Source organism: Betta splendens, chromosome 21 (assembly GCF_900634795.4).
Source record: "Betta splendens chromosome 21, fBetSpl5.4, whole genome shotgun sequence".
NCBI classification, from domain to species: domain Eukaryota; kingdom Metazoa; phylum Chordata; class Actinopteri; order Anabantiformes; family Osphronemidae; genus Betta; species Betta splendens.
In genome coordinates, this window is record NC_040899.1 from 10527544 (window position 1) to 10549830 (window position 22287).

A 22287-nucleotide genomic window follows, 5' to 3' on the forward strand; every position below is an offset into this window, starting at 1 on the left:
CGTAAATCCTCGGCGGGAGATGCGACCTACTACGAAGCGAGCGTAACAACAAGGAAGTCAGAACACAAACAAACAGACAAACTGTATTTGGATGATGGATCATGAAGATTGGAAAAACACTAAGGAGGCCGTCGCGAACTTTCGACGTCTGCTGCTTTGCTCCAAATGGTAAATAAACGCTGCGGTGACTGCGGGTTGTGCTTTAGCCTGCTTGTTTTACACTACTGTCTGTGACTACTTTCACACGTGCTTTAAACGCTTCGATTTCATTCCAGCTCAAACCTAATGAAGGACCCTGTGTGTCTTGGAACGTGCGAGCATATGCTGTGCAGGTAATGTGGCGTTTATTAAATGTGTTTTACTGTTTTAGGGCAAACTCATAACGAATAAACAAGCACCTGTATTACCTGTATAAGGTAAACTAGTAACCCAATAACTTACCTCTTCTTATTGAGCTATGAAAAAGTCTTCTAATCCAGAATGTGTCTATTGCCCAGGTCCTGTGCTGGTCCCTGTGCGGGCGATGGCTGCATGGTGTGTCACAGTCCTGCGTGGGTGAAGGACATTCAGATCAACCGGCAGCTCAGCAGCATCGTACAGCTCTTTTCTGACTTGGAGTCCATCCTGAATCCCCCAGAACCTGGTAGATCTTTGTGATTATAAAAACCTGAAAACATTAATTAATTAATTAATTTTTTAAATCATTTTGTTCCAAAATATTGTTTTGTTAAACCTTCCTTTTTTGTTCTTATTACAGACTCTATCGCTGATTTTCAAACAGAACCTAAGAGCCCTGTTTTTAGACAAAAGAAGACCTTTAAGATCTGGTTCAGCCCCCGCAGCCGCAAGGTTCGCTGCGCGGTGGAGAAGCCTTCAGACATCACAGTGTCTGAGAGTAGGTCTCCTGGTAAGACCGACGCAGCACAGCAGGATGCTGGTACTGCTCAGCCCAAGGACCTGTCAGTTTTTAATTTCTCCTCATCCTCCCAAGACTCTGGCTCCTCTTCTCCTCAAAGACGCAACCCTGAAAACAAAAACAGGAAGAACCGCGCAGCTAAAAGAAATGCTGCTAGCAAGGTTCAAGGTGCAGCTGCAATCACACGGAAGCGGATCAAGCAGGATATGAAGAAGAGGAGGCTTGCGGCTATAAATCAGCAGTGGGGAGTGACTGAGGAGATTATGCAAAAGGAGCAGACCTGTGTTCAAGAGACAAAGAAGCCCAGTAAAAGGGTTTCCTTTGTGAGCCCTGCAGTCACCCCTGACAAACCTCAGCCTGATGTGCCGAAGGGGAATGAAATCAGCACCGGTGAGAGCCTCCCAGGAGTCAGCACCACTCAAATGAACCACCAGGACTTAGCCAGTCAGAGCATGTCTGTAAGTGTCACCCAAAAAAACACACCAGCTGCCAGTGACCTCAACCCTGCGGACGAGCCTGAGATCCAGCCCCATGTTTGTTCCCCAAAGCCATTAAAAAGATCCAGGGTAGAGGAGAAGGTCGGAACCTTGGAGACCACACCGAAACGGCCGAGGACCTCTCCAGGCCGGAGACGAAGATCGCTGGGTCGGATGTCTCCGGGTGCCCTCAGGCCTCCATCTGTGAGTAGCCCCACAACCCCCAGGACAGAGCGAGAAGACAGTCCCTCACCCACAGCCGGTCGTGGTAGAAAGTCCCCCAGTGCTCGGGCTGCATCGGTCGGCCATCCCAGCCCAGGAAGCCCTGCAGTTATGAAGAGGAACCACAAGGGAGAGACCCTGCTACATGTAGCTGCTATAAAGGTGAAAGGTTTTTATAAAAAACTCCACCCTTTTGATTTCCCTCTTTTAAAAAAAATGCACATTTTAAGCATCTTCATTTGTGCAAGCTCAAAAATAAGCTGCATATTTTCCACTAATTAAACACTCACTGCTTAACATGAGCAGCATTATTTTTAACTACATCCTAAAGGAGCAGGATATTTAAAGTGGAAACAACAGTAGTTATTTGCAATAAAATGAAATAATATGCAGTTATTCTAATTAAGATTCTATTAAAATTGATGAGCCCATTTAAATATTTAGCAACTGGACAAAATAATTTTAAAGGTTTCTCAGCATTTATAGGGATGAAATAGCAAAGTGCAACCTTGAAACTGGGGACGGTTCGGCTTCTCCATTGGGCTCTTTCAAGGCACAAACCTTTTCCTAGTTGAGAAAACACGTATTTGTCTTCAGATGATCAGACAGCCATGTTCTGGTCTGCTGAGAATAAACAGTCTTGGAGTAATCCTTGCAAACACAGCCGTAATCCCCCTCTGGATCCGAGACAAGGTAATCAATGGCCCACTGTGGAGCGTGATTGATAAACGGCGGGGCTGCGCTGCTCTGGGATCAGCTGCTGTGTTTGAAGGGCTGCGTTTGCGGGGCTGCTGCGCTGACCTCAGGTTTGTTGTCCTCTCTGGGTCCTACAGGGAGATGTAGCGGCTGCCAGGGAACTGCTGGAGCAGGGGGCCGACCCCAACCTCAAGGATAATGCTGGGTGGACACCTCTGGTAAGAATAATACACGCAGTGGTTCGCCTGAACGCGCCATTTGTCGTGTGGAAAAACTGCTGTTGCCGTAAAATGGAAGCTGTTAAATCGCAACCGCATTTCCGCATTGTTGCTTCTTTCCCCGTTTGCCCGTCAATAACATTATCTGGTGTGATTTTACGCAGACTGTTGAGCTGTTTGTCACACAAAGGCTTTCGTGTTGACTGTTGCGTTTCTTCTCATGTCGGCTGTGGTAAACCAACAAACGGCCACTTTGCATGCAGGCGGCTCCTCCCTCCTCATTCCTCTTTGATGAGCTGTTAGTTAACGTTTTCCCCCTAATTAGCACCTGTGTCTGCACGTATCACTGCATCTCCAGGAATTAAGGCCTTTAATCCTGAATGAGTCAATTACAGCGAGCGACACCTTTTTATCTTTGCTGACTTTTCCAGATATACGTGGGTCTGAGCTCCGACGCCGCTAAGCCTAAAGTTGCCTTGACACGGTGAACTGTGAAATCCCAAAGCGCTGTCATGTCTTTCCCTCAGAGATTGAACATTTGAGCATTCCTAATGCGTCTTATTGCAGCACTTATGTGGCTACTTACTGTCAACATGCTCCGCTCAATGTTGAGTTTTCAATTTAACAGCTCTAACAATTTGGAGCTGATCTTTCTAATTCCTACCAGCCGTGTTGGGAATTAATTCATTTTGACTACCACCAAACTGCACTGGCACGAGAACTCCCATATGTCCAGAGACTCTATATCAGAGCAACACGGTGCTGTTAAAGGAATTTCCTTCCTTTCTGTGTAACTCATAAGAGAACCACCAAACTGAATTTACAGGCCTCCCGCCCCTTAATGAAGGTCGTTAATTGTAATGTCACCATTCAACAGACACTGGGTGGTGATAGAATCTGTAACAGTGACACCAGGAAGAAAACCAGAAGAACGTCATCAGAACTTTGCTACAGCAAATGTAGATGCTAAAACATTTTTACATAAAAAATAAAAAAACATTTAAAATAGTGCAGCGTTTCTCTCCTGAATACGTCGTCACTCTTGTTAAACAAATAACGGCACAAAAACGGCACAGAGACCGCTAGAACTAGAACGATCGTGTAGAACGTCCGTGTTTCCCTAATAGTAGGAACTGTTCCAGTCAGATCATTTCAGAGTTTTACATGCAAAACAGATTTCAAAGAGGTTGTACTGACTTTTACCCATGACTCTGTCTGAACCTGAACTTTAGCTTCTTCAAACTAAGATAAGTTCAAGCTTCAAACATGACCTTTAAAAGTATTTTCCTTTTCTTTTTTTTTTTTAGCCGTGAGCTCCTTCATTCATGTTTAAAAGTAGAACAGCAGTACAGGGGAAATTCTAAGCCGATGCTTTTTAGTGTGACTCATTTTTTTTTAAGGACCTAATGAAATGTGAATAAGCTGCAATATCTGTTTAGCACTTATAAAATGATTTGACTGATGAATAACCCTGAATCAAAAACGTCACCATCAAATCCTAGAACCAGAGAAAAAGCAGCTGAAGCCTCTTGGGGGTAACTTGTGAAGGCCGGGTCACTGCCTTTTCTTGCAGCATGAAGCATGTAACCTGGGTCACCTGGAGGTCGTGGAGCTGCTGCTCTCCAGAGGAGCTCTACTCAACACACCTGGCTATAAAAACGACTCCCCGCTCCACGATGCCGCGAGGAACGGACACGCAGCCATAGTGGAGCTGCTGCTGCGGCACGGAGCCTCGCCCAGCGTCCTGTGAGTACTGTAGCTGCTTGCTTTCTAGCCCAAATGCTGTTTTGAGGCTTTGTTGTTGTTTCTGTAGGTGTGTTCTGTGCTGCTGCTTTCATATAAGGCTGCTCCATTCTTAAGAAAAGAGCGACCTGCTTTCCAGATCAGGACCCGTTCGCATGTTGTGGGTGATCTGTGAAAACAAGGTCTGAGGCCTGACCTGTAAATGGTCATGATAAGAACCTTTAAACCTTGTATTATTCTGCTTGTGGCCACATAGCAACTCCAGTTATAGCAGAGTGGAATAATATTTTCTTTATTGGTGAAAAAGTGATGGCGCTTAAAAGAATCTTTAACTTTTTCCTGTGACTTTTTGACTCTAGTTTTGCAAACTCTTGTCCAGCACCAAGTGATGCAGACTCTGCAGTTACGAGATTCAATCAGTAACTTAAGGCGTTAACTCTTCAAAGTGCTCTATTGCTATGTCAGTAAACAGCACAGCAGAGAAATGAAATGATGACCAGATAATGAAGGTCACTGAGATGAAGCAGAGGATTTTAAAGCTGTACAATAGTTGTGATTATATTAATATTAATTTAAAATAAAATAAAACTTTATACTTTACTGCATTTAAAATACATTTTGTTGTTTATTCAGATTAAGCCCATATAATACCCGTCTCCTTTTGTGATTTGTGAGTAAGATTGGTCTGGGCCACTCGTGAATTTTTGTTCTTGCCTGAGAGAAAAATGAAAGAAAAAAAATGACACAAAATTACCTTAAATTGCTCACACGTGTCCGTTAAGAACAAAACTGTGAGCACAAGTGGTTCTTGCATTGGGCCCATTATCTTTTTAGGCTCTCTTGTTCTCCTGAGTGTTAAAACTGTGACTATCATAGCATGAAATTGTGATTCACGCATTAGTGACCAAAAAATAAAAATCAGAATTTATTGATCTTGATCGTTCATGTATAATAGAAAAACAATTTATTTAACGATTGACTGTTAAAATATTAGAAACACGTCGGCTGATTTTCACAACGAGCTGGATTCCGACGTGCAAGTTTCTATTTATTTTGTGGCTGTCGTGTTTCAGGACATTGCATCATACAGGTGGCTGCGTTATTCCAGGCCAGTGCTTACTGTATTTTCCACTCCATCAATAAATCATTAAGTGCCTGTTTACCAGTTATTGTAGCCGTCATTGGGCTCGTTATGATTAATAACGCGCCGTCCCTCGGTGCAGCGTGGAGGTGTATGGAGTGAAACCGACTGATCCTGATTAGTCGCTGTCTAATCAGTTGACGCTGCCTTGCTGGCTGGCGGAGGCAGCGTAGATGCGCAGCACAATGCCCATAACGCTGGTTAATAAGTGGAATCAATGCAGGCGCTGCTCGGGGTCAGCATGTTGGTCATTTAGTGTTCTCTGAGTTCCCATTCACCTCAGCGTAGCTTTATTTGGCCTCAAACGCCGATAGTTACTGAACCGACCAGCCTTATGTTCCCTCCTTTTTACCTTTTATCACTTGTTTCCATGGCGAAGCAGACGGCCAAGACAGTGTGACTGGGCGAGATGAGTGCAATCCATAGGCTCGCCTCCGCTGTTGCAGAGCACACACGACCCATTGAGACATCTTCCACTTCAATTCCTTATGCAGATATTCGACTTTCTCCCTCTATATATAAATTGGATTCCAATTTTTTTAACCACCTCGAATTTTGAACTTTCTGCACAGAAACCAAACTACAGCTGGAGGAACGCCTGGAGTGAATGCTAATGGGTCGCGGTGTAGCTTTTTCTTTCAGAAGCTACACAACATGCGCATACGTTTCCGACTTGTAAGCGTGAACATTTACCGATGCAGCGTCTGTGCTGCTTGGTAGCGTATGGTGTGTTCACACTGATCCTGTTACATATCAGGATTTCTGAACATGTCGGTGCGAGATGAAACCGAGGATGAAAAATTTGGGTTTCTGCGACGTGAATAACAACCATCCGGTATGTTTTAATTATCTGTTGGCTCAGTCCTAATAACCACCATCAGCTTGAATCCATACACATTCATTAACTGTGTGTCTGGTACTGAATCCATTAAAGGTCTCAGAATGGGAAAAAATTACTTTTTCAAGTGTTTTCATAGAAAGAAATTATTGCTATTACATTTTAATGGTACACAGTGTGTTTCACAGAAAAGACAAGGAGGACTATGACAATCCTTGTGCGAACGTTGTCATTTTCTCTCTCCTTCTAATCACGCAGCGTTTGGATCGCAGTCGTCGCCTTGAATAAGGCTATTTTTAGGCTCATCAGGCGAAGTTATTGTGATTCATGCCGTTTGGCATCAGAGAAGAGCATGTGCACCACGATTACAGTACAACACTTGGGTGGGGGAGGGGTGGGGGGTGCATACTGAATCATCAGGGTAAGCGTTGATACCCAACCGATCCGAGCGTCAGGACTCGTTCACAGCGGATTGTTTAGGAAGGACGTGTAGCTAATGAACCTTTTGATTAAAAATGCATCCAGGCTCAACCCTCTGTCTCATCATTTGCGTGTTTCCAGCGTTAGAGTCATTAATCCCCTTTAAGACTTGCTGAGTTAACACTGTAGATCAAAGGCGCCGTCAGCGTTTGGATGAGGTGGCCTCGCCGATGCACCTTCGGATGTTTCCCACAACCGCAACCTGTCAAGTAACGTCGGATTCAACCGCACAGAGCCGTTTAATGTTATTCTGTTGTTTAAGGGCAGAGAAGTGGTGGTGTTTGTTGGCTGTGAACTAATGGCAGCATGCAACATTTCCTCTGCGTTCGTGTTCAGCTCCAAATTAATATTTGAATCTCCTCCCCGCAGTTAGAGTACGAGTCATGGTTACGGGCCGCATCCACTAGAACCACCACCGCCTTCCTCCCACTTGTGTTCCTCAGCAGAGCGCCTGTAGGAGATGGTTTGTGGATGTCTGTGTGTTTTACCTACTGCACAATTTTCCACACTTTGTGTTGTTAGATATTCATCTCACGTTCAGCTGCGTGCGCCAGCCAGCGTTCGCGCATATGTATGAGTGTCAGAGACGTTTTCTGTTTGTGTGTGTGTGTGTGTGTGTGTGTGTGTGTGTGTGTGTGTGTGTGTGTGTGTGTGTGTGTGTGTGTGTGTGTGTGTGTGTGTGTGTGTGTGTGTGTGTGTGTGTGTGTGTGTGTGTGTGTGTGTGTGTGTGTGTGTGTGTGTGTGTGTGTGTGTGTGGGGGGGCGTTAGTTGCGACCGTGAATCCAAATGAAATATTTAATGGACCAGTGGACCTATTAATTGTCCCCCAGGTGTTATCTTTGCTGACGCCTAATCTTTTGGAGACAACCTGCTGGTTCTGGTTCTTCTCTCTCTGTTCTCCACCTCCTGCGCTTTTCTTTATTCTTCTTCATCTTCTCCTCGCTCCTCAAGGTGACCCTAGTCGTGTTTCACGCAAATGAGAGACACGCGCCTAACAAAGACGCGACGAGTCGAAGCGGTTTGCTCGCGTTACTTTGTAGAAGTAAATTTAGATTCAGGATTAGAGGAGTTGAGTTGCTAAGAGACTATGTTTCTACCTGTAACTTTCAGTTGTACCTTTTAAACATTAGCAGATGCTCACGGAGGAGCCGCCACGAGAAGTTGCTGTGCAGCAAGAACATGTTTTGTTAAACTGAGTTGATAAGCGGCGTCTATATAAATACATGGATTTAATAACTGTGTAGAACCTTATGCTGCTGTTTTTCTTATCGGTTTTAATGCGTCTGACTCTCTCTGGTCACCAGATGGTCTGGTCATAGCGGCAGCTGCATAAATAAACAAGCGTGTGCATACTGTGAGATACTGAAACACTTTATCTTTTGAATATGCTCCTTCATAGCAATCTGTATGGAAAGCAGCCTGCAGACTACGCGGCGAGTGTGGAGATGCTGGAGATTTTCCAGAAAGCCTCAGAAGGAAACCAATATGCTAATGCGCCTCCCAGCCCGTCAGTGAGCCTGTCTGTGGTACGTGTACGACGACATGGGCATTTGTCTTTATCGTTTCCTTCTCCCCCTTCAAACTAAAGCGACCCTCCTGATGTTCTAGTGTCCAATTTCTAAGCCGTGCGTCCGTGTCTTGTCTTAGGTGAACGACTGTGCGAGGATGGAAGAGATGCCGGTGTTCCTGGCGACCAAGTTGTCTGGACCCGAGCAACGCAACCTGGCCAAACTGGGACGGCTACTGGGAGGGAGGGTGGTGGACACCTTTTCTAGCTCAGGTAGCGATCGTGTGCCTACTTCTATCTGCATGCATGTTGTTGAAGGCAGCTGCAGGTGCTCACTAGTAACTAACAGCTGCTTTTAGAGCCGCGCACTTCACCGATGTGATACAGCAGCTCCTTCACTGCGACACAGCGCTGGCAGCGACAACGCCAGAAAGCCAGAGTAATTGAAATCATTGCTCATAAAATGTGTGGCGGTAGCGTTAGGAAGACGAGTAATGAAACGCAGACGGGTGTCTCAGCCTCTGACTGGAGGGGGGAGCGTCGGCCTCTCAGAGAAATGCTTCTGCATCCAAAGCTTCAAACGCAGGCGATGCTCGGCGTGAGAAGGTTTCGCCCTGGAGACGTAATTATGTTCATTTTGCACTTGTCAACTGTGCCCACTTGTTGAATGAAGAGGCAATAGGCTCATATTGAAATTTTAATTAAGCTGTAATTATGTGTACTTATGAAGCAAGTGGTTGCCTGGCTTTTTGGTTGTGTCGCCGTGCACAGGTTTGGAGGAAGCGTACTGGAGCTGCATGGCCCAGCACAGTGAGGGACGTCAGCAGCTTCTCTATAATATCTGCAGATCTTTCAGCTGAGCTCCATTCATTTGCGTTTTGCTGTAACGCTCTAACTGGGCCGTCTGACAGGAGACGACCGCACATGCAGCCCAGCTCCTTGTACCTAGTGTGTGTGTGTGTGTGTGTGTGTGTGTGTGTGTGTGTGTGTGTGTGTGTGTGTGTGTGTGTGTGTGTGTGTGTGTGTGTGTGTGTGTGTGTGTGTGTGTGTGTGTGTGTGTGTGTGTGTGTGTGTGTGTGTGTGTGTGTGTGTGTGTGTGTGTGTGTGTGTGTGTGTGTGTGTGTGTGTGTGTGTGTGTGTGTGTGTGTGTGTGTGTGTGTGTGTGTTCTCCCTCCAGTCAGCCATGTCGTGGTGCCAGAAGGACACCTGCCCACCACCTACTCCGCCCTCCTGGGACTCCTCGCCGGCTGCTGGATCGTCAGATACAGCTGTAAGTATAGGCTTATGGTTTGACAGGAGCAGTTCTCTGCAGATTTTCTTTGCTGATGTTCCTGCTCAAACCAGGGGATCTTTAACTGCACTGACACAGATTTTTTTTTTATCCCAGATAATCCTGCATTTTAAACGTGCTATGTCCTAGATTCTCGCGGCCTCTATCAGAGAAGTGTGAGCTCACCTTGACAGTGAATAACTGTGATGCTTGAATATTCATTAAGCTCTGTTAATAATCACTGATGCAGTATAGATTGGACACACGTCCACATCCGCACATACAGTTAGTTACAGTGTAAATGGCAAAAGACTTTTTGTTTTCATAATTTTACTAGAGTCACAATTTCAAGTCTTTGTCACAATAAGTACTTGATTTGAGATATCTGCTAGTAACACAGATGTTTTTAGGCCCTTTAAAAAAATCACTTAGCAGAAATATTTGGCAGCGACAAACTGGAGGATTAAAAAATTGCTTATAATAAAGTTAGGATTTGGTTGCCAACCTACATTGCCTGCATTTGGGGTCTCCAACCAAAGAATAACTCACTTTGCATTAGTCGTAGTGGTTCTTCCACATATTTACCCCCGGGAGTGTATAATGGACCTATGGGACCACTGGAATAAACAAAGCTGAGCTGCTCAAACTCCTGCATTATTCTTTGGAGGTTTTTGTTTTTGTCTGAATCCCAAAAAATGTTTAATTGTTTTTGTTAATTTCCCCTAAAAGCCAAACTAAGCTGACACGTGTCATTTCAAACTTTCAACTGCTCTTTGGCATCTGTAACAGTTCAAACAAATACAGGTGCTGTTTTTCAGGAGGAAATTTGAAATACAATATTTTTTTTCCTGTGACACATGGAGCGTCCTGGGAAATAACAAAAACATGTTTCAAAAGGTTGATGATTTTTGTTGATTCGCTGCAGCGTGCACACACCTGCTTACATGTCTGAGAGCCAAGTTGCTTCTTTGGGAAACTGGGGGAATCTCACTGGCAAAGAAAAGAGGGTTACCTCTCCTCTTCCTGTTTTATTTATGCCAAGATGAATTCTTACCAAAAAACGCAGCTATTCTCAGCCAGGCTCTCTAGCATCCTTGAACCAAGTCAACAAGCACATATTCAGAGGAAGTCTGCTTCAGGGGAAGTAAAAAGAGACTCGCTGTCAAAGAGTTCTGCTACCTTGGTGTGCCCTTGACTGGTGTATCTGTCAGTTGCATCTCTCCGCTGTGCGTGTGCGTGCAGACTAAAATGCCACGCGCGCTCGTCTCCGTCGCTGCGAGTCGGCCATTTCAACTTGGAATGTGTGCGTCGCTGTGTCCGATTTAGTTTGTTTGGACCGTCTTCCACCCCTCCCCTTGTCCTCTCTCCACGCAGGCTGCACACTTGACACAGCATGTCTCCCTCATGGCAATCACTGTGGCATCCCGTGCGTGTGTGTACGTGTGTGTACGTGTGAGGAGTGAATTCTCACTGTCACCTGTCTTAATGCTCCATCCAGCCTCTTCATTAGTCTGTGGTTTCATTTAAACCCACCTCATCCTGTGTCACAGGGCCCAATTACAGCTTAGAAACGTCAAGTAAGCATTCATTGGAAATCGAATGATAAAATGATTCAGAATTATAATTATAATATTTCAAAAAATGTAATTATTTAATTAATCTCCACACATATCACATTATAGAGTGTGAAATAGACATGTTTTATCTGTCTAACATCTCGCTTCCTTTTCTCTTCCTTCCTTCTAATTTGTAATGGCTAGTTTTCCTGCGCTGTGGTTCTCGTCACTCTCGCCCGGTGAAGGCGTGTGCACCCGTGTGTGTCCTCCGGCCGGTGCACGGGTCCTAGCTGCGTCTTCTGAGCCCCGTCTGGACACCTCTACCTTACGCGGCGTCGGAGATGTCGCCGCTCACGCTGCAGCGCTCCCATGAATACTCATTCTTACCTCTCGTGTAGCATGACAGCGCTTAGTTTCTGGTGCCGGCCGCCAATAAAGAAGGAGCCGATGCACTCCATCTCCATCCTGAAGTGCAAGCGCTGCCCCGCAGTCAGCCCTGGTCTCCAGTGGCAGTCCTCTTAATTAGATCACGGTTCCAGTTGGTGTCATAGTTAATCAAGGAAGTGGCTTCATGGAGCTGCTCACTCATTCACTGGGGTTCGAGATGTTTCCTGCATTCAGCCCGCTTGAACGTTAAATATGCTAATGACGCGTCAGCACTAAGTGCCACCGTCCGGCGCGATTAACCCCAGTATCTTCGTCTCCTCTCTGCCGAGTCTGTGGCCCGGTGCCCACAAGTAAAAGCTGTAATTAAGGGGAATGACGGAAGATAATTACACCCCGAGCCATTATGGGACGTGTGTATGAACAGGATGCGTGTAATGTGCTGTTTTATATCGGAGGCCGTTTCGTGTTGTGGCAGGGTGAGCACATTTACACATTTTCAAAGAGCAGACAGCGACTGAGGATGAAATGGGTCACCAGGTTGTGTGGGCGTAGCGAAACCTAGATGCTTTGCAGATTGGACCGAAAATGTGAGAAGTCTCTGCACGGCGAGACTAATCAGGTCAGGATTAATGGTCAGCACTATTGGACCTGTTGTTTTTTTTATGTTCAGATGTGCACTGTGAAATTGGGTGCTTGGATATATATATATATTTATTATACCCCAAGATGCAGTATGAGTAATTGGATGCTTACTGTGAACAGCAGCACTGTGGTCCGTGTTGTGTTCAGATGCATTCCTATTTAAATTCGTGACCGAGAGAGGGGCATTAAAATATGTGGGTTTTCCCTCCGTATCTGCCGGAGCTTTACTGAAAAACTTTCACTGTCTTTAAAGATGCTTTGCTCAAGGATTTAGAAGAAACCATTCCTTTTCATTTTAATTGCGGGCTGTCACACAATTCTCATTTGACTCTTTCCGTCTCTCGTGGTTTAAAAGAAAAACACGCTGCTGCCCGAGATACTTAAATCGGGTCTTGCATCATTAACGCGATCGTGCTGTGGGCATCTTCTTGTGTCAACTGCTGCTTTGCCAGTGCTTGGAATTGAAATGCTCGCTGTGATAAAGTAGACGTGGGCTTTGTCTTGTCCCAATCTTTCAAGTCAACATAATTAGTTATGCCTTAATTTCTCTCTCTGTCTCTTTCTGACTTTCCAGGGGTGGCGGCGTGTCTGCAGGAAGGCAGGCGGATGCCTGAAACGGAGCACGAAGCAGGGGACGGGCCTCCACGCAGCCGCATCAACAGATGCAGCCTGGTAAGTGGGACACACACACACACACACACACACACACACACACACACACACACACACACACACACACACACACTCCACAGAGTATAGATTCTTCCTTAAGGTAAATAAAGGTTTCCCACACGGTGGAAACACGGTGTGTGTTTACGCAATCTTTCTTCGAGTTTATATTTATTCACGTCGTTATGATTATTATATTGCTGCTCTTCCATTGCAGCAGCTTGCTAATTGATCTAATTAACCGACGGAGCATCATGCTGCATTCTGTCTAAGAGTCTGTTCAGGTTGACAGTGTTTTTTTTTTTTTCTCAGGGTATAATAATTTTCAGGACTATTTGTTTCTGGTCCTGCTCTTTTTAGGGCACAGTCGGATCCGTCCTGACCTTTAAGACACAAGCTGAAGCAGAAAGACAAATAGAACAGGAAGGTTATGTTTGGCGTTATTAACACCACACGCTGGCAGGAACACGGCATTCCTGACATGAAGCCTGGTGTTAACCGGATCATGTTGTGATGATTATCTTCAGAATTTCCTGTAAGGTTTATGTGGACAGGGAGTTAAATGAATGCAGCAATATCCTCGAAGATAAACCTTTAGCGCAGTCTGTAAGAGAACTGCAACCCGGGAGAAGATTTATTTTGCCGGGATGACAACAAAGCCGACGCTCTGCAGGAATGGCTTTAAAGCAGCCGCATCTCCAAAGCCTCGCTGTGTCCGTGACTCCCGTCGGGACAAAAAAGTCTGTTAGGAATTCAAAATTTAATCTCTCCATCCATGTTGCTATATAACGTGTCTGATTCTTTGCCTTTTTGTACCTGTTGTCGAGGCATCGTGTTCCCATTTCAGGCAAATCTGCAGAGATTCTTGTTGACGTTAGGCTTTCAGTTCTGCTTTGGGTCGTTGCTAAATGGAGAAACCCCTCTGACAGGCATTGTGCTCTGTACTGTACTGATCGTGTGAGGACCTGAGAGTCAGAAACACGTGATAACATACACATGTTCTGCAGTTTTTCTGCTCTTATTGTTGGTGTCTTCAGTTTTCTCGCCTCGTCCTCTAGCTGGGGAAAAATAAAAACATTAACCGCATTCAAACATTCAGCGCACACAAACTCTGCGTATGTACTGAAGGAACCTACAAGCAACTGTTGAAAGGCCCAATTTATACTCCACACCAGTGGAGTTTGTTGATGCTGAGAGTGGAACAGTCTCCCGTGGCCTAATTCACTGCTGCTTTTAAACACCAATAGTGGTTCAGAGTTTGCGGAGGACGGCGCTGATAAAAAAAAAAAAAAAAAAAAGTCAGCTCGCGTTCCAGCAACAGGGTAAATACAAAGCATGCACGCAGACACTTGGCTGTGTGAGAGCCTAGATTTAGTGGTGAAGAAGTTCTGCAGCATTTATTGTGGCCGTAAACGTGTGCAGGACGTAAATCCTCCTACGGCTGTTCTCATGAGGACTGTAGGTTTATTATGATGCCGGCAATGATCGACTCAAAGGCTTTACTTGAGGAAGATAATGCTGTAGGTGAGCCGTATTTTCAGCCCTTTGATTTAAAAGCAAGCGTTATTTTCCACCAAGGTTGAGGACGCGTGAGTCGCCACTGATGGTCAGTGTGTTCCTTCTGCAGCTCCCGCCCCTCTTCGACGGATGCTTCTTCTTCCTGCTGGGCTCCTTCAAGGCGCCCACCAAAGACGAGCTGGCCAGGCTGCTCCGGGGGGGAGGAGGGCAGCTCCTGAGCCGCCAGCCCAAGCCGGACAGCGACGTGACCCAAACCCTGAGCGCGGCCGCCTACCACGCGCTGCCCGGCTCCGATCAGGCGCTGTGCACCCAGTACGTCGTCTTCGACCCTCAGGGCCCCCACAGGCCCGCGGTGCTCAGGCGGGGCAAGGTGTGGTCGGCGCCCTCCACCTGGATCGTCGATTGCATCGCGGCGTTCCAGCTTCTTCCTGTGCCTGAGCCGCAGATATCGGTCTGAATGATTCCTCATCATCATCATCATGGTGATGCCATGTCTTTGATTTTTATATGTGATGGTTTACTGTTAATCATACAGAGTAATAATAATAACAGAGAAATAATGTAACTCATATTGTAATTACGATATCTATCTCCTATAAACCTATAAATAAAGTATCTACGTGGATTGTTATTTTAAGTGAGGAAGATACCAATAGTTTAATACTTTTCTGACTTCTGACCTTTGTTTAGTTTTACCAAATTAAACAATATTTCAAGAATTGACTACAGGAAATCATTTCACCATGAATCACAGGTAAAGCCTGAAGACATAATTATTGAATTACAGCTGTTTGTATTTAGAGACACGTGTTATATTGTGTAACATGACACCAGCAAAGGTCACTGGGCTAATAACATGTGTTGTAGCCTCATTCTACCGAGTCCTAACAGAACAACGGGCTGGAAAAGGTAACCCACTTATCTCTGGGTTCTCAGCTACAGCGCTGCCTGCCAGCTGCTCCTGGATCTCGAAGCTTTTCTAGGACAGATGAGTTCTTTTCTATAATCCTTCCAACGTACTGAATCTGCACTGTGTTGGACTGGTCCAGGAAGGGTCCTAATCAAATGCTCTTAACCACCTCAACTAACTCACTGCGATGTCAGGGAGCGGCGGTTTCATTCAGGCTCCCTGCTGAGAAACCCATGAGGATATTTCACACATTCTGGTTGTCCTGTTTGTGTTTTGTATAGTCTGTGTGGGGTTGATAGGAAGAGCTAATTAACTTATCAAATGAAAAGGCTTATTTGATACATACATTACAAGAGTCCTCAAAAAAAGGTCAATGGACATTCAATACAAACTGCAGAATAGGAAAAAAAAGGGGAACTCAGCGACGGCACTGAGTGCAAAAGCAAACTTTCCCTCTTTGTTCACAAGGTGTGTGCATTTGTGTGCATGTCTTTGCAGGTGCGTGTGCTTCGAGAGGTCTTCCACTGGCCATCTCCCAGGATGGGATTGAATGGGATTAGTCAGGGATGCACCTAATTGCTATTGATTGCCGTGTGCCGCATAAAATTGCTTCCCTTTCCTTGTCCTCTGTGGGAGGTGGGAGAAGGCAATTAGCAGCGTGGACGAGATAGAAGCCCGGGCCGACTTGTAATGGAACTGAATGGAGGACTGAACCTGTGAATTATGCCCTTGAACTCACTGAGCATTACAAAACCATTAGTTCGCCTCTCAGACAGTCATAAGCCAAAAAGACTGCGCTGGTATTTATTCTGAAATGGTTCACTTTGTGAAACGCTGACCTGGAGGCTGTGACCTGGGTCGGACGCGTCCTTCACCTGCTGCGTGTTTTGTTCGCTCTCAGTACATGGAGGACATACATTAGTAAAGAACTGCCCATTTTCACTGGATAATTGGCTGCTTTCTTGTGATCTCGTGCAGAAAAGGCTCCACAATCCTGAGTGAAGAAGAGTTCCTGTTGCCCAGTACTTCTTTTCAAGTCTTTAACAAAACAGTGTTTGTCTCAATGAACCATACACATTTTCTTATTCCTCTTTTTTTTTTTTTTTTTTTTTTTTTTTTTACTCCACCTCGGATTTCAGAATACACATTATATGTTTGAAGGTATTTACATATAAACAACATGAGGAGCACCAAGGGTTGTTTAACTCTTTGAAATTTGGACGCTTTATCCTTTCCTACCGTCAAAGGTGAACCTGTGTGAGCATTTATTTAAATACAATCAAAGATGCTCTTGATTTTAAACATAAATATTAAATTTGATAGAACACTTTCAAGTGCTGCCTGAACAGACCCTTGGTGCCCCGTAAAAAATAATACATCATTGTATAATAAATGTTTCTCTCTTCCTATTCCAGATAGTACTCTGTTGGTTTTCAGGCACACTTTATGTAACAGTTTTGTTGCTGAGGAAAAAAAAAACAAAGAAAAAAACAATCTTTCATAGTTTCCAGCTACAGTAAGTCGGTGTCTCACGGAAAGAACAAATGGTTTGCCTTTGCAAAACGCCCATGTACAAGCCTGTGGTTTGAATGGTGGAGGGACAGATCAGGTCATTTGAACTGACATTCACAGACAGACATGAAGACGCGAGTTACTTGGCAGAAAACGAACAAAGACAGACTCTGCTGCTGATTTGTCCTTGAAACTGTGCGACTTCACGTTTATGCGAGGCGAAATGTAATTGCCCCTGGTTCCGCATAAAAGCCCCTTCTGTTTTTAAACCGCAGCCCGTTCTCTCCAGCATATTTTAATCCATGCGGATCCAAACTCACCGCGTTTAGTTCTCGAAGGGAACAGGATATGTGACGCGAGCGTGCACCGGTACAGTCCCACTCAACGTTAGCATCTCGAATACTATAATGGGAAAAAAATGTGTTTTTATTTCCTCCAACCCGCAGCCTGATCTTGCCCCCACTCCTCCATCCGGCGATATTAGTTGCAATGTCAGAAAGATCAAGTCGCCTGTTTTTGCTATTTTTGCAAATTCTCCATTTACTTCCATCAAAAATGCTGCTGTGATTGAACCGTCCGTTTTCTCTTGCTCCTAGTTTAGTATGCTGGCTGTTACTGGAATGTTTAGGGTAAAACAACTGGTTCGGGCCAATGCACATCAGTAAACGATAGCACAGAGGAGCGTCTGGGCCATTCGTACAGCGTGAAGCAAAAGGCCGTGCTTAGTGAGTCTCCTGTGGAACGGCACCAGTAAGGCATCTGTGGTGGCAGCAATGCCTGTGAGCCCTGTCAACTTCACACACTCACTCCAGCTTTTTCTGCTGCTACCCAGTGAAGTAACTCCAATATATGTTTGGGATTCGTGCAGAGGTTGAATAATTCTGACTTTTGGAGTCATTCGGATGAACGATGCTTTTTTATTAATCCTAAAATGTCTGAAGAACCAAGGCTGTCATTGATAAACCATAGATGTCAGTATTTGTTTTATGAGTCGCCAGAGTCAGGCCAGATAGATGAGCTGTGTCATTCCACCTTGAAAGACCCTAAATCACGGTAGCTTAATGATGAAATTGATCCCGGGTCCATTGTTGCACCTAAGATTGAACTCCACCCCCATCTTTTCATCCAGCGGCTGCGGTTAAAGGCTGAGCAGCGAGTTTTGGGGATCTCGAGGTTCTCCCCAAAACCAGTTTTATTGCCTTTTAAAGGTAACTTACCTCTTTAGTCATTGGTCTTTATCCTCTGCTCATTTCTGTCTCATTACAGAGTCCTGGAAGCCGCTATTAAGCAGCCCATCCATCATCACCCAGGAACGGGGTAAAAAAGGTTAACAGGAACTGATTCTCTGGAAATGGAAAAAATTCTGCTGATAAATGGGGCGACCCTACTGGAATTCACCTTTGAATTAATGACCAGTATTTATCATCTCACAAACATCATGTTTTGGGCCTTGGTTTAGTACTTTTTCTCTACGATCGGGCTGCTTGAGGACCACTCTAGTCTGGGGAAATATCAAGGCAATACATTAAGTTGTCTCTATGCTGTAGCTCCGCCTGTAGCCGCACGGCACCGGACAGGCTGTTCAAACATTTGGGGGTGGTTGAACTGGAAATCTGCTGCGTACTGTGGTGGGATATAGTGGGAGCTGTGGGGTAACGCACCTAATTTGTCTCTTAACAAGCCTCACCGGTTTAAGTGCTTCACCGTGCGCGCATCAGCACTTGGCGCCTATGAGCCTAGATTAATGGCGTCCTTGGATATGCTCACGCCAACAATGTGTATGTGATTGTGGCTTAAAAGCTTTTAGACATATGCAGATTCCCGCTTTTGTCTGCTGCTTCTTGTTTAGTGTGCCCAGCATGCAGGCTGCAGCAGTGCCAAGCACCCAGCTGGATGATTTATCACAGAATACTCCTTGATTAAGGGAAATTAAAGCGGGCTGCTCGTGGCTCGCTAATTGCTTTGATAACAAGTTCAAGCAGTTAGTTAGTGGGAATATTTCGGAGGATATGGACCTCTGAGAGAAACCAATCACGATGACTGAGCTTGAAGGGAATGTCCGGAGTTGTTGTGTTGATGCAGTGCTGCAGCTTTAATATAAAACCTCTTGTTCTTGGCTGCCACCTTCCACATAATTCTCCAGTATTAACCTTTGACTCAAACCAGTGGCATGATGGGTAATTAAATGAGCATTTTGGGGTTTTTACAGTGGCTTAGCTAGATGTTAATAGTGAGTTCCTGCCATAGCAATAAGACGTTTTATGAAGACACAAACATTTATGTGTGATGTGCATTTTGTAAACAAGCTTTTAGGAATGAAACAGTGAATCTCAAACGCGTGTCTTGCGGCGCTTTCACCGGTGGCAACATTGGCATGATAACGACAGCGCAGGTTAGTGTGCTTACTTTGTTTTCCTGCTGTTGGACTTTTACAACACCCGCGTGATTGTGATAGACGTGTACAACAAGCAGCTTGACATACAGTGGCAAGAAAAAGTAATGTGGAAAAAAAAGCCATAAAATATTACCTGATCTCAATCGAAGCTAGAACTGTGATCAAACATGAGCCGTTTCGATTCCTGACACCTCACCCCAACCAGCTGAGGCAGATGACCACCCACCCCCGAGCCTGGTTCTGCTGGAGGCTTCTTCTAGTGCTGCTCCAGTGGGAATTCTATGTATTTCTGTATAGTGTCGACAAATGGCCTAAATTTCTGATTTCATTTGTTGATCGCTAGAAGCATGTGTGAAGGTCTCAGGTGGGGGACTATGGACGGAATCCATCCCAGCAAAAAACAAATAATGGAAGATTCTGTAAAGTGATGTCAAGAGGGCAGTTAACACCACACAGCCTGTAAAATATGGCTGAGCAGAAAGCTTTTGTGGGGGAAGTAGTCTTAAACTTTTCTTAAATTGCCTCATGTGTGACTCATTGCTGCCGAAGAAGGTTTGACCAATAATTAGTTGGGAGGGTTCACCTTTTTTTTGCAGCATTGCCGTGAATGATTGAGCAAAACACAACTTGGATGAAGATCAGATCACATTTTATGACAAAGTAAAGTCGCTCATATACCTTTTTTGTGCCACTGTACACACAGAAATCAACGTGAGCAATATAACAGTGCTTATGGTTCAGAAAGAGTTCAAGGAGCTCAAAAACTTTTCACGAGAGCAGCAGGTCAAGCGAGTCAACTTCAGAAAAACCGGTGAATAGAACCAGAGGGTGGAAGCCGCCGTGGGACCAGTCCCGTCGCCTTCTCACTGGCCAAAAACCACATTTGTGTGAAGCTTGTGGGGGCATCTCCTCGATGCCGCGACGCCTCCGCTTGCTTGGGAATTGTGCTCCTGCCCTGTCAATCATACAAAATGGCGCAGTGGGCAGGGCCTCGCCTGAGCTTTTCCACCGTCCCCGGCGGAGTCTCTCTACGACAGCGACTGGCCGTTGAGGCACTCCCGCCGCAGGCACTGCGCCGGCTTCCACCAGTCTCCGTTGTGGCAGCGGCAGATGGTGCAGTCGTCCACCTTCACTTCGATTCCGGCCGGGATGATCGTCGTTCCGGCGAAGCAATTTGGACCTGGCGAAGAGACAGGAAACGGGGAGTGAGAAGGACACGGGACGCACGGATCTCCCCAGAGCCCCTCTCTTCTGAGGGGGTGGTAGGAGTGATGCGCGGGGGCTGCGGGGGAGTCGGGGGGGGGGGGGGGGGGGGGGTCGGAGCAGACGCACAGATCTTTTCACGGGCATGCACCGATGGGCTTGTTTTTGCAACACTAAAGCGCTTTTGTTAGTCTCCCCTTTTCCCTCGACATGGAGCGCTTTGCATCCTAATGCGCTGCAAGCAAAGAAGCCTGCCAGGCGCTGGCTCGGCAGTACGGAGAGGCTGAAGTACAGAGAGAGAGAGAGGAGGACGGTGTTAATCACTCCAGTCTGTATGAAAAGGCCAGAGAACTCCTTAGCAATTCCTCACACACTTCCTTTCTGCACACACACTATGCCCACTTCCACCACAATAAAGGACTGGGATCAATTTTGATGTCTGGTTTATCCTTGAAACACCATCGGATTTACGTGTGGGGATCCCCCTTTTGTGGATAACACTGTTTTTATATGTTCTGACAGCGGATCACGTGTTTGATCTCAGCAGGTGAAGACAGATTAGCTCGGCTACATTTGAGGATGGTGAAAGCAAACAACACCTGGAATAATTAGACTTAATTTGTTTCTTCCTTGGGGTTCATTTGAGGCTGCGGAGCTTTTTTCTCTCTTTTCGGCAGAAGGTGCCAGGAATTCTTCCCACTTTTAATCATTGAAATGAAGCAATCAGCGGCTCGATTGGTGTGACGGTGACTCCGGATCGCTCGGCTCTGTAAAAAACCTGCCAGATCCGCGACTCCTCTATGAGAAGTGGTAAAAAACTCGTAGGTCTCGTAACTCTGGAAGACACAGTAGCTTTCACGGCTAATATCCGTGGATATCTTAGCACCCAAGTGAATTTGATTTATTGCAGGCCGAGTTGATGGAGGCGGCATGGAAAGCCGACAGAGAGGTCCTCACGTCTATCTCAAATGACAATCGGGCCAGAGGCAGCGTAAACATGCAAACTCCACATTGAACCCAGGACCCAGGAGTTCTACCCATCACCCTTCGCTTCACCTCCACCAGGTGAGTATCACCCAACCTTCACAAGGGATTGCGTAATGTCCGAGTGTTTTGGTTCATTCGCGTTAATATGAGGCCCTCTGGGTTGTAAATGTCCCTGTGGCAGTGATGAAGGGAGCCCTTGGCCGCTGTAGCCGCTCTCCCCATCCTTTGCCTCGCCACAGACGGGGCCCAGACATTATTCGGACCCGATAAAAGCCCTTTGATCTGAGCTTAGAGGAGACATCCACAGCTCCTGCCAAGCCTTAACTCCCATTGATCAGCCTCCGGACAGCTGGCACAGGTTACAGGACAAACTCAGTAAAGGTTGATGAGGAAGGAGTCCGGCCGGTGCCGGTGCCAAGTGTTATTGTTTATAGCCACATAGCTACGGAGCCAGAAGGACCTGGGCACACGGCTACCTGTCGCCACTCGAAGGACACGCGGTTTCCAGCCGCAACCTGCGATCGATGCGGAGTCGAGCAATGTTTGTCCTCCGTCAGAACCATCTCGCCGCTTCATCCTTCCCCCGACTGCAGATTAAGGAGCGGATGCAAATTGGGAGTCATTACAGTCGATTTGGCTCAAGTACAATTCTAGCCTGAAGGTAAGATATGCTTCCATACAAATTCACCTGCCAAAACCCTGTTATTAAAAAAAAAAAATACAGCCTATCCAGAGAACACGTCAAACTGGATGTGTTACCTGACTCTAGTCAGCTCTGTGGCACCACTGCTCAATGATACGTCTGTCAAAAAATCACAGTGACAGCCTTCAGACCGATAAGACGTGGCAGATCTATAAATGGTTTAATCCCATTATATGGAGCGGATTCCGCCCGTATCCGACGCGCGTCCTTTTATCGTTGCCTCGGTGTTAATTATATAATTACATACGTCCCCTGACGCATTTACGGTATATGACTGGCGATAGGCACTGCGGCTGAA

The 22287-nt window shown here is 45.8% G+C and overlaps 2 protein-coding genes and 1 long non-coding RNA gene across 6 annotated transcripts in view; 2 read left to right on the plus strand and 1 right to left on the minus strand.

The window, feature by feature from the left end:
- bard1 (BRCA1 associated RING domain 1) lies at positions 1 to 16301 on the plus strand. 2 transcript variants are annotated; one of them, XM_029136069.3, is made up of 12 exons: positions 1 to 168; positions 276 to 332; positions 498 to 643; positions 758 to 1374; positions 1465 to 1776; positions 2448 to 2528; positions 4102 to 4274; positions 8130 to 8256; positions 8378 to 8510; positions 9415 to 9507; positions 12667 to 12764; positions 14389 to 16301. In XM_029136069.3, exons 1-12 carry the CDS (start codon positions 92 to 94, stop codon positions 14734 to 14736), a joined length of 2262 nt encoding a protein of 753 aa, XP_028991902.1. In that variant the 5' UTR covers positions 1 to 91; the 3' UTR covers positions 14737 to 16301. The 2 variants fall into 2 exon arrangements, with proteins under 2 accessions (XP_028991902.1, XP_028991901.1); XM_029136068.3 differs by having other exon boundaries at positions 758 to 1776.
- vwc2l (von Willebrand factor C domain containing 2 like) overlaps positions 16281 to 22287 on the minus strand; it is a 14784-nt gene continuing 8777 nt past the window's right edge. For both annotated transcript variants that reach the window (XM_029136072.3, XM_029136071.3), the window contains exon 4: positions 16281 to 20276. In XM_029136072.3, coding sequence (XP_028991905.1) covers positions 20125 to 20276 — 152 coding nt within the window. In that variant the 3' untranslated portion in view covers positions 16281 to 20124. The remainder of the gene's footprint in view (positions 20277 to 22287) is intronic.
- The window catches only part of LOC114846873 (uncharacterized), an 8756-nt gene continuing 6898 nt past the window's right edge, over positions 20430 to 22287 (plus strand). Inside the window, exons 1-2 of one of the 2 annotated variants that reach the window (XR_008693408.1) lie at positions 20430 to 21109; positions 21210 to 21947. This is a non-coding gene — a long non-coding RNA (uncharacterized LOC114846873). The remainder of the gene's footprint in view (positions 21110 to 21209; positions 21948 to 22287) is intronic. The other variant, XR_003784131.3, reaches the window with a different exon arrangement.